This window comes from Paroedura picta, chromosome 2, assembly GCF_049243985.1.
Source record: "Paroedura picta isolate Pp20150507F chromosome 2, Ppicta_v3.0, whole genome shotgun sequence".
NCBI lineage: Eukaryota > Metazoa > Chordata > Lepidosauria > Squamata > Gekkonidae > Paroedura > Paroedura picta.
Window position 1 is genome coordinate 127,333,744 of NC_135370.1, and position 14,783 is coordinate 127,348,526.

Here is a 14,783-nt window from a genome sequence, read left to right on the forward strand (position 1 = left end):
TTGCCTTTAGAGCACCGTCAGAAGAAGTGACAGATTACCAGATATCCTTTTAGGGAACACTGGAATGCTGGATCAAGGAAGATATATTCTGAGGGTGTGATTTCTTACACTGAACTATAATGTCATTGCAAAAAATATATATGCTTACCTAAAAAGAAAAGTTGTCAAAAATATATATATATGTATTGATTATGCTGATATCCCAGTGACTGTATGCCCTTCCATGCATCCACCCAAAGGTTTGACTTTTCCAGAGGTGGAAGAAATACAGTGATGGTAAATTATTTCCCTGGAAGAAGGAGTGGGTTGGTCTGTGAACCTCCTGCCCTGTGGCTCGATTGACAAGCCAGGGGTTGCGTAAATAGGCAGAGGTAAATAGGCTCAATGGACTCCGGGGAATGGTAGAGGACAGGAAGGCCTGGAGGATCATTGTCCATGGGGTCGCAATGGGTCGGACACGACTTCGCACATAACAACAACAACAAAATAGGCTGAGTTCTGCCTGCCTTGAGTTCTCAAACCAAGCAACAGCTGTGGAAGGCAGTTGAGCCAAGTAGCTCTGACCTTTTTCGGGTAGGATGAGTATGCAGTGATATAGTTTCAGAGTTTTACTAGGACTTTTACATACTTAACATTTCTTTGTTTTAAATGACTGACTAATAAGAACATTTCATCCAATGTAAGCCACCCCAAGCCTGCCGTGCAGGGAGGGGCAGCCTCAAATCAAATCAATCAATAAATTTCTCCATAAGAACATCATCACATTCTGGTCGAGGTTATCCATAATATTCACATAGTCCGCAAAAGATATATTTACAGAGGCATGCAATTGAATCCCCCTCCAGCTTCACAATCTCTCAATCCACTCTAGGCCAAACATTAGGACAGCCTTTCAAGAAAGTGGCTAGGCAGGCGTGTATTTCACATTAGTCTTCCTTTCACTGTAAGGCATTTAAATGTTGCCATCCTCTTGACTGTGTTGTGAGTCATCAGTGAAGGCCTTTTCACTTCAGGGATCTACATGATGTCATCCTCTTGCTTCCCCCATAAAGAGCTTTCCCCTGTTCCCTTTCTGAGAGATTTATAGTAAGAAATGTGGTAACTTCTGCTGAATTATCTTCAGCTGGAGACAGTGCTTGAAATTAACTATTTTCTCTGTGGATTGCAATGGGAAATTCGATGATTTAGGAGTGTAATGACTCTCAGTATCATAGAATGATAGAGTTGGAAGGGTCCTCATGGGTCATCAAGTCCAACCCCCTGCACTATGCAGGACACTCACATCCCAATCGCTCATCCATTGTAACCTGCCACCCCCTTGAGTCTTCACAGAATCAGCCTCTCCGTCAGATGGCTATCCAGCCTCTGTTTAAAAATTTCCAAAGATGGAGAACCTGCCACCTCCCGAGGAAGCCTGTTCCACTGAGAAACCGCTCTAATTGTCAGGAACTTCTTCCTGACACCTCCTCAGTAAGTTAATGGGGGTAGAGGCCGCTTGCTGTGAAAGGTGACTAAAACATGTGTGGCCTTCGTAAGGTCCCCCTTCTCAGAAGGCCGAGCTAGCCTAGCCATGGCCCATCCCCAGAGCCATCGTGGGACTCCTGCCGGTAAGTATCTGGGCCACTGCTGCCTTTTGGTTGCTGCTGAGCCCTATATTACATGCTGCCCCCTGACTGGTAGCTTTGGGGCCACGTATGGTGTGCTGTTCCCAGCAGATTTGTGTAGAATCAGAGATGGCTCCTGTCTCTCTTTTCCCACCCACCTTACCTTCTCATGCAGAGCAGACACGTAGTGAGATTCCGAAAATTTAGATGGATGCCATCTCTTTTCTTAATAGAATTGGAAGCAGACCTGCTTGTTAACTGATGTTACTGGCAGCTGTAATCCAATGGATATTAAGCCCTGCTGTCAGCATTGCCAGCATATGATGAATTGCACTCCAGTAAAAGAAGCTGTGTGGAAAACTGTGTGTTGGCATGGCTTCAGCACGCAGTTATCAGCTGCCTGGTAAATAGTCGCACGAGGATCCGTGAGTCTGGCAGCAGATATGGGTCTTTTTCTTATTGGCAAATGCCCTGTTTGGACGTCTGCCTTGATGAAAATTCTCTCTTCCTCTGTTACAGGTGCACCTCTGTACACTATGGGGCAGACTTGCCAGCAACCAGCATCATCATAACTTTTCACAATGAGGCTCGCTCCACTTTGCTCCGCACAGTGAAGAGGTAAAGCATGCTTTGGGATTTTAGGCGGGAGAGGTTGCCCTCATAAGCACTTGGAAGTAAAACGCATGAAATCAAATAAGTGTATGTCTGTATGAACAAGGATTTGGTTATTTGTAAAGCTGCTATCCTAAGCACCATTGCTAGGGAGAAATGTTTGGCATATGAGGGTCCTATGTTGGAGCTGTAGAATAGGGTAGAGGTTTTATTCCACCCCGTTTGCCCTCCTCCTGTCAGATGCTGCCTCTGTTTTGCTCAGTGAGAGCCAGTTTGGTGTAGTGGTTAGGAGTGCGGACTTCTAATCTGGCATGCCAGGTTCAATCCTGCTCCCCCCCACACGCAGCCAGCTGGGTGACCTTGGGCTCGCCACGGCACTGATAAAACTGTTCTGACCAAGCAGTGATATCAGCGCTCTCTCAGCCTCACCTAACCTACAGGGTGTCTGTTGTGGGGAGAGGAATGGGAAGGTGACTGTAAGCCGCTTTGAGCCTCCTTCGGGTAGGGAAAAGCGGCATATAAGAACCAACTCTTCTTCTTCTTCAGTGTTCAGGGCTCTAGTCTGATATCTGTTCCTTGAATCCTGGCACTAAGGATTTAAATAGCCCACATTCTACAGCCTTGTAAAAACTCAGAGCCTTGTTTGGATATCATTTCCCCAGCAACTGGAGAGGCATGGTGCCTTCTTCCAGGTATCCTGAGGGTCATTGGTTGGCTGTTCTGGTCACCAGGAGACCTGGGAAGTGGAGCATACTGCTCCACACCTATTATCACCACCCACCTACTAAATCTCACCATGTCCACCAAGATATTTTCCTTCTTCCTCCTGGCTAGCAGTGATTATGTCAGGTCCAGCACCTGCCCATGGGGCCCCTCTAGATGCTCACTCTCCAAGTTATGTTGGCTAGGGTCTAGCTTTAAAGATTGTTGTATTAATACAAATCTGCAGTTTTTCGAATCTGTTCTCATGCACTAGTAGTTCATGTAACTTGTCCTGTGTCTTATACACTCATTTATATCCCAAGCAGTGTTTGTATTTGTACAGTTGCATCTGGGGCTCAAAACAGTTTTTGATTTGTTTACAACCTAAGTTTGTACTGGTAGCCTGCTAAAATTTTAAAAATACCCCAATTAATCCCTTATACTCATCAGTTATCATCAAATAGATTTTTGTTTTAGCCTTCTCGGCATTTGGGGTACCACAGTTTCTTAAATAAATCAAATTACTTGTTTATCAGTAGCAGAGAGTACATCAGGGCAGGGGTCCCCAACCCCCGGTCCGTGGCCCGGTACCGGGCCGTAAAGGCCATCGTACCGGGCCGCCAGCGGCCGTGCCTGCTTCCCTCCCCTGCAGCAAGAGGGGGGGAAAGAGGCCGGCACGGCAGCCGGTGCAGCAGCCAGTGCGGCAGCCGGTGTGGCAGCCAGCGCACCAGCCAGCGCGCAAGCGACACTAACGCGCACGCGCGGAACTGCACATGCGTGTTAGTGCCACCTGGTGGCCAAAACGCGCATGTGCGGCAGTTCCGCGCGTGCGCGTCTTTGAGCAACTGCGGCAACCGGGCCACTGGCTCTCCCTCACCCCCGGAGGCGGTCCCCGACCAGATGAAGGTTGGGGACCGCTGCATCAGGGGATTTAAGTAGGTAGGTAGATATAGAGATTGAAATCCACTAATGCAGTGGTCCCCAACCTTTTTTCGGCTGGGGACCGGCAGGGCAACTGCCCCGCCCGCATATCGCGCATGCGTGGCCGTGCATTGCGCATGCACGGCACTTTCTCCTGCGGAGAAGGCCCCTTCCCGGCGGCCTACCTGCCCGGGCCCGTCGCGAACAGCTTGCCCAGCAGCCCCGACATGGCCCGGCCTCACCGGGAGCCAAGCGTGGAGCGGCGGTGGAGGCGGGGCCGAGGCAAGAGGCGGAGGACGAAGGAGCCCGGAGGCAGGCAAGTCAGCGGCCCCCTCGGGCTGGGCTCCCGGCAAAGGCCCCGTCCCTCCGGCGACCCCATCCCAGACACCCCGATTCCCTCTCCCCCCCCTCCCGCAGTAAGAAGCTTCCCGGGCCACAAGCTTGCGGCCTGGGAAGTTTTTTACTGCGGGGGGGCGGGGAGAGGGAACCACGGCCCGGCACCATGACCTTCACGGCCCGGCACTGGGCCGCGGACCGCAGGTTGGGGACCACTGCACTAATGCAATGGATTCAACCCCACTTAATTAAGATCACTTCAGATGCAAAATGTAATGAAAAGATGTTTCTAGAAAGCTGTCTTCTCAATGGGGTGTGTATGTGTGGGTCTACTTGCATTAATTACAGTGTTTTAAGAGACCATTTCCCAAAATCCCATCTCAGGGCATAAAAGGTCTGAGTACCAAGCACACTGTTATCTAGACTCTAGAACAAAAAATCTCTTTTACAGCACCCTCCAAAAAGGAAGCTAAAACAATCTGAATCTGAACCCTGAATAAGGCAGGCACTAGAATTCCACCATTTAACTGAAAATAAAATTCAGGATAGGCCAAAATCAGATCCATATATTCCCAACTGTGTAGACGTTATTTTACTCAAATCACTAGTGCCCCTGATACGCAAGATCTCTGTATTGTGTGAATTGGGAAATACATCAATTTTCTATGCAAGGAAAGCTTCCATTCACATGAACCAGAACTGTGATATTCTAGGGTTCTGGCTTGCATGAACAGAAACTGTATCCTCATGGAAAATCCACATATTGCCTAGTCTATATTAGAGGGCGAGCACACATATCAGACACAACATGGAGATTTGTATGCTCCCAATACATGATGCTGGTGGTCTCTTGGTTTGTGTGAATGGAATATAAACATAATATCTGCAGAGTTACTGGCATGTGAACAATTGGTCAGTGTCTTAAAAGACTAGATTGAGGATTGTGAAAAGGCTATTTGAGAATTGTGAAAAGCCTATCATGTACCTAAGCTGGGGTCTAATCAGCTTCTCCCTGATACTGAACAGATAGATGTTTAAAATGAAAAATTCCTGAGAGGACAACATGTCTATCTGACTCCTTTCTGGATGGGCTGGCAAGGAATTTAGGAAATTCCCAAGAGCAATTCAGGACACTTACCAGGGATTATGCAGCAGATGGAAAGGGGGAGGGAAAAAATGGGTTTTGCAGTCAAAGCAACAAACATAATGGGCTTCATAAGCAGTACACAGACCTGCATTGTTGATTCCACACAATGGAGATTTGCCTTTTTTAACATGGAAGATTGTCATGTAAGATAGCTGGTATAAGCTTGGTTTATTATAAAGTGTTTCTAATTAAATTAGAACATCTTAAAGGCTCAGAAGGAATCACTATGTTTATCCAAACAAGTCAGTTTTGTTTGTATATGTGAGCTCTTATGAACTCCAAGGAAGGTAACCTTCTGCTAATACCCCCAATTTTCCCTTTGTAGAAGTTCCAGTATCCCTCTAGCTTCTGAGGTATCTGAAGCAAGCTTTCTCTCACACAGGTCTAAGGAAATCCACATACATGAGTTCCTCTTTTTTACTGGGCAGGGTTTCTCCTTTCCTTAGAAGAATTCTCCCCTCTCCCCTTGGCCTGAATTGGGAGTATCATCTAACTCCCCAAAGACCTTCTGGCAAAATATCTGCCTCAATTCTCCAGACACTGTGTAGATTAGCTTTCAGCCTTTAGTAAAGATTCTTTCCTTTAACTAAAATTTCTCCTCAGAGCAGATGTTCAGCTAAGTATAGACAGGTTCTTTCAGTATGCCAGTCAGCCAGTTTTTCCCTGCGACACACAGCTACTTGATCAATTCTCTTAAGTCTATGGGTTGGGCGAGACACAGGCGCAGTTTCTTCAAATCCAACACCTCTTTATTCAAACCCAACATCAACTAGAACACCAAACAGCAAATATAAGTACTCATGGAACTTATATACATTTGAACTGGCCCATCAAGGCCCTTAATGGAACCATCTGATTGATCTATAACAGAATCCTAATACAAGTCACTCATTGGTCACATTAGGACCCTTCATTTGCATACTGCAGCTCTTGAGCAGACTGTCTGCATACACAACAAATTCCCTCTCAGCTGTTGCTGGCCTATCAGAGCGCTTGGAGATGCCTGTTGCTCACTCTTTCTCTTAGTGGATCACTGGCTTTGACAGTTTAATTTCTGATATGTCTTTGTGAACTATAAATGGGTTCGAGGGGTCTGATTGGCTGGTTTGGCAGGGAATTATCATGTGGCTGTATGTGGATGCTGTGACACAGTGTACTAATGTAACAGGATTAACTTTTGCTTATATATTCCTACTGTTATGATGGTCAGTTCTTAGTCTGACGAAGAGTGCTTGCAACCGAAAGCTCACACCTTGAATAAATCTTTGTTGGTCTTAAAGGTGCTACTGGACTCTGATTTTATTGTGCTACTTCAGACCAACACAGCTATTCATTTGAATCTCTCTTAGGGAGGAATTTTAACCCTTCACTTACTTATTTCTGTTTCTTCAGCACTTGGAATCTTACTGTTTCAGTACTGTCCATCACAGACCCCCCCCCCTTTACCCTTATAATGCCTATGTTATTCTGGGGGGGGGGGACCTCCCAGTAGTTATGCTGACTCTGGCTCTAAACAATGGTTTTTTGGTTGTTGTTTTTTTTTACTGAGAGTAAAGTGAGCCAGTTTTCCTTAACATCTGCCCAGGAGAAGGTTGAGATATGTAGGGAAATTGCACTTCCTGACTTCAATTCTCCTTTTTATGTATGCCTGTGTACATCTCTGGCCCAGCTGTTTGTTTTGTTTTTCTTTTGTAGTAAAGAAATGTTTGCAACTGCCAGTTTCTCCAGTATCTTACTAGGATAGAAAATACAATAAGATTGTTTATACTTTGTTTTTCCTGAGAAAACATCTTCTGTTTTCTTTGTGATATTAAAAAATTCACACAGAGTCTCCTTTAAACAGTCAGCCTAGTTAGAGTAATACTTTCTCTGTGGATGGAGAGATTGGGGAGACAGGGAGGGGAGGGAGAGAGAGAGAGAGAAAGAGAGAGAGAGAGAGAGAGGCAGAGTGTATCTCAGCTGGAAGGCAGCTGAGGGTACCTCTGGCAGTGATGCATTATTCATTGGAACTAGTTTGCCTCACTCCAGGTCTTGGGGTCTTGCAGAAAACTGCTTTGTGAATAAATAACAGGGTCTTTCAAGTGCGGCTGAGCTGGCCTTCATAAATACAAGGATGGTTTTGCACACTAGTGAAAGCAGAACAAATCTCTTGCAATCAGCCGTTGGCATTGAGAAGATTGCAGCTGGGGAGTATAAAATGTTCTGAACTAATGGGTGTTTTCAGACCAGGGCTGGGCATGCCTAAGACAGTGGCATTGTTTTCCCCTGGAAGAAAAACAATCATTTGATTACTGATAATTTGCTGGGTTTTTTTAATGACACACAATCTGGCAGTTGCTTTGCTGTATTTTAAAATATGGCCAGTGCTGAGGCAGAGGCACTGAGACTACACAGAAGTCTAGCTGAACTATTCAGGACGCAGCACTACAGTATGGGATATGCAGCACTTCACTTGGCAGGTATTGTTCCTAGGGCATCATTTCTATATTGCTGACAGGTCTGTCTAGAACTCTTATCTCCTCCCTCCTTGTGGTTTATAATTCACTTTCATTTGCCTAAAGAATTCCAGCTCAAACTGAACTCAGGATTCCTAACTTCTCTGAGTCCAATCAGAAACCAACTACACTTGACTAGGAATAAAAGGAATTGAAGTTACTTGGCCTTTCTTTTAAAATGTTTTTGTGGATAAAAACTGGTGGGTAGCAAGGGCATTCTGCAGATGCACACGGTCAGTTGCTTCATTTCAGCTTCCCAGAATTATAGGTTAGTATTTCTAAGAGGTCCTCAGGCAAACCTCTGGTGAAACCTGTGGTTCCATTCTATTCTGATGCTCTCGTATGGTTCAGAGCACCCAGGCCTTTCCCCATGAAATATGAAGAAGAAGAAGAGTTGGTTCTTATATGCCGCTTTTCCCTACCCAAAGGAGGCCCAAAGCAGCTTACAGTCGCCTTCCCATTCCTCTCCCCACAACAGACACCCTGTGGGTGGGTGAGGCTGGGAGAGCGCTGATATCACTGCTCAGTCAGAACAGTTTTATCAGTGCCGTGGCGAGCCCAAGGTCATCCAGCTGGCTGCATGTGGGGGAGCGCAGAATCGAACCCGGCATGCCAGATTAGAAGTCCGCACTCCTAACCACTACACCAAACTGGCTCTCTGGCTCATCCAGCATATAAATAATGATTAGAACAATTTATAGGAGGAGTCAAAGAGCCGTCAGTGATATACCACACCTTGAATTGTTAAAAACACAGGGATGACCTGCAGGTGGACAATTATGACTGAACCAGATATGGTTTTGGATAGCATGCTAAGATCAGGGAAGAGTCAGGAGAAGAATAGAGCACAGGGCAAACATCCCATTTATTCAGTGAGTAAACCAATCCTGAGACAGCACTGAACAGGGACAAACATAACATTCTGATGAAATATTATTGCAGGGTCCCCCAGAAAGGGTTGCCAACTCTGGGTTGGGAAAAGGGTTGCCAAGTGCCACTGCGCTGTTGGGAGGGGAGGGGGGTGCTCTCCTGAGCTCCCCCCCCCCACTTACCCAAACCCTGAAGAGCATCTGGAATGTTGACATCACCCTGAAGTGACACTGGTATGCTCTGGCTTTTGGGGAACTCTGTGGTAAAAAAAACATAGGGTTTTGCACTAAGGTGACCAGATTTTAACATTGGTAAAGCGGGACACCATTGACTGGGGGGGGGGTTCTTGATAAAAAATTTGGTCTATATGGAGCAACAAAAAGTTCCGTAGAACGCATAGAACGCAAAAATGGTATTGTAATATATATAACTTCAACATAAGTACAATTTGCCAGGTACCCCCAGATGTCCCTCCAAAAGTGGGACAATCTGGTCACCTTATTTTGCACAGAACCCAGAGCATCACCCTGCAATGACCCCAGCATGCCACTGTCTCTTCTGGGTGACGTTGGCATGTTGGGACTTTCATCATGGTTCCGGTGAGGGTATACAGGAAGTTTGGGGGAGGGGGGAGGACTGCTGCAAAAGTGGCTGTTTTGAGGGAGATTTCCCCCTGCTTTCTGAAACCCCCAAAGTGGGCAGAACAATTGCAAACCAGGGTTTCCCCCTGCCCCAGAAAGGGTCTGGCATCCCCTATTAGAGAATGCCTGAAGATTTGGGAGTGGATCCCAGGAAGGGACCTCATAATGCCATAGAGCCCTCCTTACAAAACAGCCATTTTTCTCCAGAGAGACTGAGAGAAGTCTGGAGATCAGTTGTAATTCTGGGAGGCCTCCAGGCCCATCTGGAGGCTGGCAACACTACACCAGCCTTATGCATTTCCTAACCCACTGTGTTTGCCACTTTCCCACACTTGTTCCTGCAATGGTTCTGGTAAAGAATAAAACCCATGTAGTTAGGGAAGATGGTGTATTTTAGAGTATAGGCAGCATCTACTTGTTAACATGGCATATAACCGCACACGCTGTTTGAACCACGTGCGGTTAAGTTTTTTATGCTGTGAGATCATCTACAAGATAGCAACACCCCATGCTATTCTAAGCCTGCTCAGTTTATGTTTGACAAGTCTAAGTGATACAGCCCTCACGTTGGAGAAATGTCTGCATCTCCCTGAGTTTAATGTGGGGCATCTTTTCTTGGTATTGCTGATTATGGAACCCCCTTGCAAACGAAGGTCCCTGTGGGAAATGAGGCCTCTCTCAATGAGGTTTGAGGCAGACTGCAAAATATTTTTACTTATTTTATTTATTAATCTACTTCCTTTTTATCCTACTTTTTTCTTCAATGGGGACCCAAAGCATCTTACATAGTTCTCCTCTCCTATGTCTTACCTTCACAACAAGTTTTATGAGATAGGATAGGCTCAGAGTATGTGATTGGCCAAAGGCAAGTTTCCATGGGAGTGAGGATTTGAACCTGGGTCTCCTTAGATCCTAGTCTGATTTTCTACTAACCCACACTGCAGTAAGACAGCGTAAGACATCCAATAAATAGTGCAATAAAGGTAAAGATATCCCCTGTGCAAGCACCGAGTCATGTCTGACCCTTGGGGTGACGCCCTCTAGCGTTTTAATGGCAGATTCAATACAGGGTGGCCTTGCAAGTGCCTTCCCCAGTCATTACCGTTTACCCCCCAGCAAGCTGGGTACTCATTTTACCGACCTCGGAAGGATGGAAGGCTGAGTCAACCTTGAGCCGGCTGCTGGGATCGAACTCCCAGCCTCATGGTCAGAGCTTCAGACAGCATTTCGGCTGCTTTACCACCCTGCACCACAAGAAGCTCTAAATAGTGCAATAGGATTGTAAAAATTAGAAAATGCAAAAAAAGTACCAGACGTGACATATAAACAGTGCAGATAATGGAGTTATGGAAGTGGAAATTATGCAGTAACAGTAAAATCATACATACAGCAAATGCTGAAATCAACTACAATCCTGTTCCTTTCATAACAGTGCCCTTCTGAATCAATCCATTACACAATAGCCATGTTTCTTTTATTAAAAACTGCCCTCCTGAACCATTCTGCTTGACAGTCTTCTGAACCACGGAAGGGTGAGAGCCTTCCTGATTTCCTCCGGCAAGGCAAGCCATCCCATGGTGGGAGCTGCTACCATAGAAACTGTATGCAGCTGTCGATCTTACCTGCTCACAGGGTGGCTCCTTCAGAAGGCTTTGCTTGACAGCAGGAGAAGAGATCTTGCCAATACAGGGCTCCAAAGTAGGGGTGTGCAAAAATAAAATAATAGGGATTTTTAGGTTCAGGTCTGTTGAAGCTGCAAAAATGTTGGTATTTCTGAAAAACTCCAGATCCCAATATTCATATGGTATTTTTTCAGAAAATTGGGACCCGAGAATAAAAACGCTGATTTTTAAAAAGCCAGCCCAACCCTGAGACTGGCTTGGCTTCTCATGCAGTGTAGTTTGAAGCTAACCCCAGAATCTGTGTGTGTCAGGGAGTCTCTCCCCATCATCCACAGCCCCAGCTGATAGCTCCTGCACCCCGCTGATCCTGGGCTGGCACCTCTAGCAACTTGGTTTAAACTGAACTGCAAGACAAGCCATCTCCAGGTGAGGCAGTGTGGAGCTGTCAGCTCACTCAGCCACATCTGATCCTCTCTTGCAGTTCAGTTTAAACCGCGTTGCAAGAGGAGCCACCCTCAGCCAAGGCAGTGTGGAGCTCTCAACTCCTGCCACCCTGGCCACTGGCCAATCTGGAGTGGCTCCTTTGGCTCCTCTTAGAAGAAGAAGAAGAGTTGGCTCTTATATGCCGCCTTTCCCTACCCGAAGGAGGCTGAAAGCAGCTTACACTCGCCTTCCCATTCCTCTCCCCACAACAGACACCCTGTGAGGTGGGTTTTAAACCCTCACCCTAGCTGAGATGGCATGGAGCTCTGAGCGTCCGCTGCCCTCCAGTACAACAGAACATCCCTGAATAAAAGTTTTTAAAAATCCAGCTTTTATTCGAGCTCAGCTATATCAGTAGTTGATCAAATTCTGTCCTGTAATAAACTTAAATAATCCATCGATTTATGACAAAAGCACACCGCTACTCCAAGGTTACGAAAGCTTTTTGTTCCACAACATAATGGATCTATTGAACAGTTTTATGTATCTGTGATTCAAGTGTTAAAATCCATATCTTTGGGGTTCTTAGTTGTTTTGTACAAGAGTATAAGAAGGACGGTCTAATAATTAAACCAAACAGAGAGAAACAGACCTATCCACTGGCAATATAGAAATAAGAAAAACTACAAAAAAGGACACCTTTCTTTCTTTCATGAATATATTTATTATATTAAACAGAGAGAAACAGACCTATCCAATGGCAATACAGTAAATATATTCATAAAAGAAAGAAAAGTGTCCTTTTTTTGTAGTTTTCCTTATTTCTTTATTCTGTAGGACTTCTGATGCCCCTGTGCAAGCACTGGGTCATGTCTGACCCTTGGAGTGACACCCTCTAGTGTTTTCACTCTGCGCCACAAGAGTGGTAAGGCAGCAGACATGCAGTCTGAAAGCTCTGCCCATGAGGCTGGGAGTTCAATCCCAGCAGCCGGCTCAAGATTGATTCAGCCTTCCATCCTTTCGAGGTCAGTAAAATGAATACCCAGCTTGCTGGGGGGTAAACCGTGGGGGGTAAACCCCACGGTAATGACTGGGGAAGGCACTGGCAAACCACCCCGTATTGAGTCTGCCATGAAAACACTAGAGGGCGTCACCCCAAGGGTCAGACATGACCCGGTGCTTGCACAGGGGTAACAAAAGTCCTACAGAATAAAGAAATAAGGAAAACTACAAAAAAGGACACTTTTCTTTCTTTTATGAATATATTTACTGTATTGCCATTGGATAGGTCTGTTTCTCTCTGTTTGGTTTAATTATTAGACTGTCTTTCTTATACTCTTGTATTATATTTATTATATTGCCAATGAATAGTTCTGTTTCTCTCTGTTTGGTTTTCTTAGTTGTTTTGACCTTGTTGTTAAGACTGTATAAGCAGAACATGCCCTTCTGCTCAGGTTCGCTTGTTGTTTGGTTTTCTAGTCAAAATGGAAAAACTCCAAACACAATTTTCAAGGTGCTTGAGGTAACCCATGTATCTCAATAAAACGGATCTGAATGCACTAGGCTGGGCATGAATTATTACTCTGGGTGTAATTGCTGCCGCATTCGCCTACACAGCCAGTGCCCCAACCGCTAAGTAATTACTGTAAACTGCTGTGGGGTACATGAAGTATGAAAGGGACTGTTCAGTTCCAAGCATTGGCTTCCTGCACGCTTGCAGAGGACTGCAGCAATATCGGGCGAGCAGATGGGGTGGAAAAGAGTTGTTGCCTGCCTAGGTGGCCATGCTTCCAATACGGAATGGCTCTTTCCAGAAGCATGGCTGGGGGATTAGGCCTTCCATAACAATTAGGGGCTGATGTGATTTTGATTAATTAGCCATTCCTGTAGCACCTGTTGAAAATTACATATAATTAAATGGTTATAGATGATTACAGAGATGTTTTCCCAAACAGAAGTTTAATGTCACATTGGGGAATCTGATTGACGAGTAACATTAAGTCCAGAATTATTCAAACTGCCCAATGAGTTTGTACGCTTGCCTTTAGTGGTCCTTGAAATCCCCTGGGACCTCTTCTTCAGAGGTGGTGAGACTCAACCCGTCTTATTGAACTCAGGGGGCCGCTGGTTCTTCTGAAGATAACTATCCAGGTAGAGCTAGAGTAGTGGCTAAAAGACTGAAGAGAAAGAATCTGGAAGTTCCTGGTTCAAACCTCTTTTCTGCTGTAAGCTTACAAAGTGGCTTTCAGCATGCCGTTTTGAGGCGTAGTCCTCCAACTACAGCAGCGGGATAATAGACTGTTCTGTCTTCCAAGGCTTTTGTAAAGATCTGAAGACTTCCAAAGGCTTTATAAATGTTTAGTTCCATTATTCTGTTATATCAAATATATGGGGATGGGGGCTCAATGATGGAGCATCTACTCTGCATGCAATTTGAACCCCCTGGTGTCTTCAACTCAAAGATCAAGTACTAAGTGATGCAAAAGACCTCCCTGCCCGAGACCCTGGAGATTGCCTGCCTGTCACATTACACAGTATTGACCTTGACAGACCGATGCTCTGATCTGGGATGAAGCCGTTTCATGGGTGTATATGCATTGTATCAAGACCTCTGTGACATTTTTAACCCAGCTGAAATTGAAAATATTTGATCAGAGACAGGAACTGAAGTATTACTCAGATTCCACCCCCCCCCCCCCCCCGCCATAGTTATTTAGCAAATCTCAGCCCTTTAGTAGTTTCATTCATTTTCATGATTCTCCCTTTACCACATTTTGGAAAGGTCAGAAAGTGACTTTTTTTAAAGTTACGTTTTAGATTTGAAGCCCTCTGGGCTCTGATGTATTACATCTGTGTTACGTACGGCATGTAGCACACCATTAAATATTAAAGAATGGTCATATTTATAGTTCTGATTAGTGGAAGGTGAAAGCAGGTTGATGGTAGGATTTGCAGGCTGCCTGAGAAGTCCCAGTTATCCACTTTGGCATGCAACCTCCCAGCCACAACCTTTGTCTTTGCAGCAGCTCTGTATGATGATTGGCTGGGGGGGGGGGGCTTGCTGCAACATCATTTGTATAATTCTAATTTTTACCATAGAATTTCTGCAAAATCTTAGAATGTCTTGGTGGCAGTTTTGCTTCTGGTTATGCAGCCAGAAGTGATCTCACTGGATACCATTTGGGCAAGTCTTCACCACTAAAGTCTCCCAGGCTGCCAGTTGAAAAATGAGGATTTGTTTGTTTGTTTGTTTGTTTGCTTGTTTGTTTGAAACATTCCTGTGCTCCCTTTCCACCCAATTCACGTTTCCAAAGGCAGTGAACATTAAAACGCTAACACATTCCAAACATTTAGAACGTAAAATATTTAAAGAAGTAAATAAAACATGAACACATTAAAACATACATAGA

General features: G+C 45.3%; 1 protein-coding gene across 9 annotated transcripts in view; it reads left to right on the plus strand.

Moving 5' to 3' along the window:
• GALNT16 (polypeptide N-acetylgalactosaminyltransferase 16) overlaps positions 1 to 14,783 on the plus strand; it is a 203,869-nt gene that overhangs the window by 110,617 nt on the left and 78,469 nt on the right. For all 9 annotated transcript variants that reach the window (XM_077322589.1, XM_077322593.1, XM_077322594.1 and 6 more), the window contains exon 3: positions 2,124 to 2,222. In XM_077322589.1, coding sequence (XP_077178704.1) covers positions 2,124 to 2,222 — 99 coding nt within the window. The remainder of the gene's footprint in view (positions 1 to 2,123; positions 2,223 to 14,783) is intronic.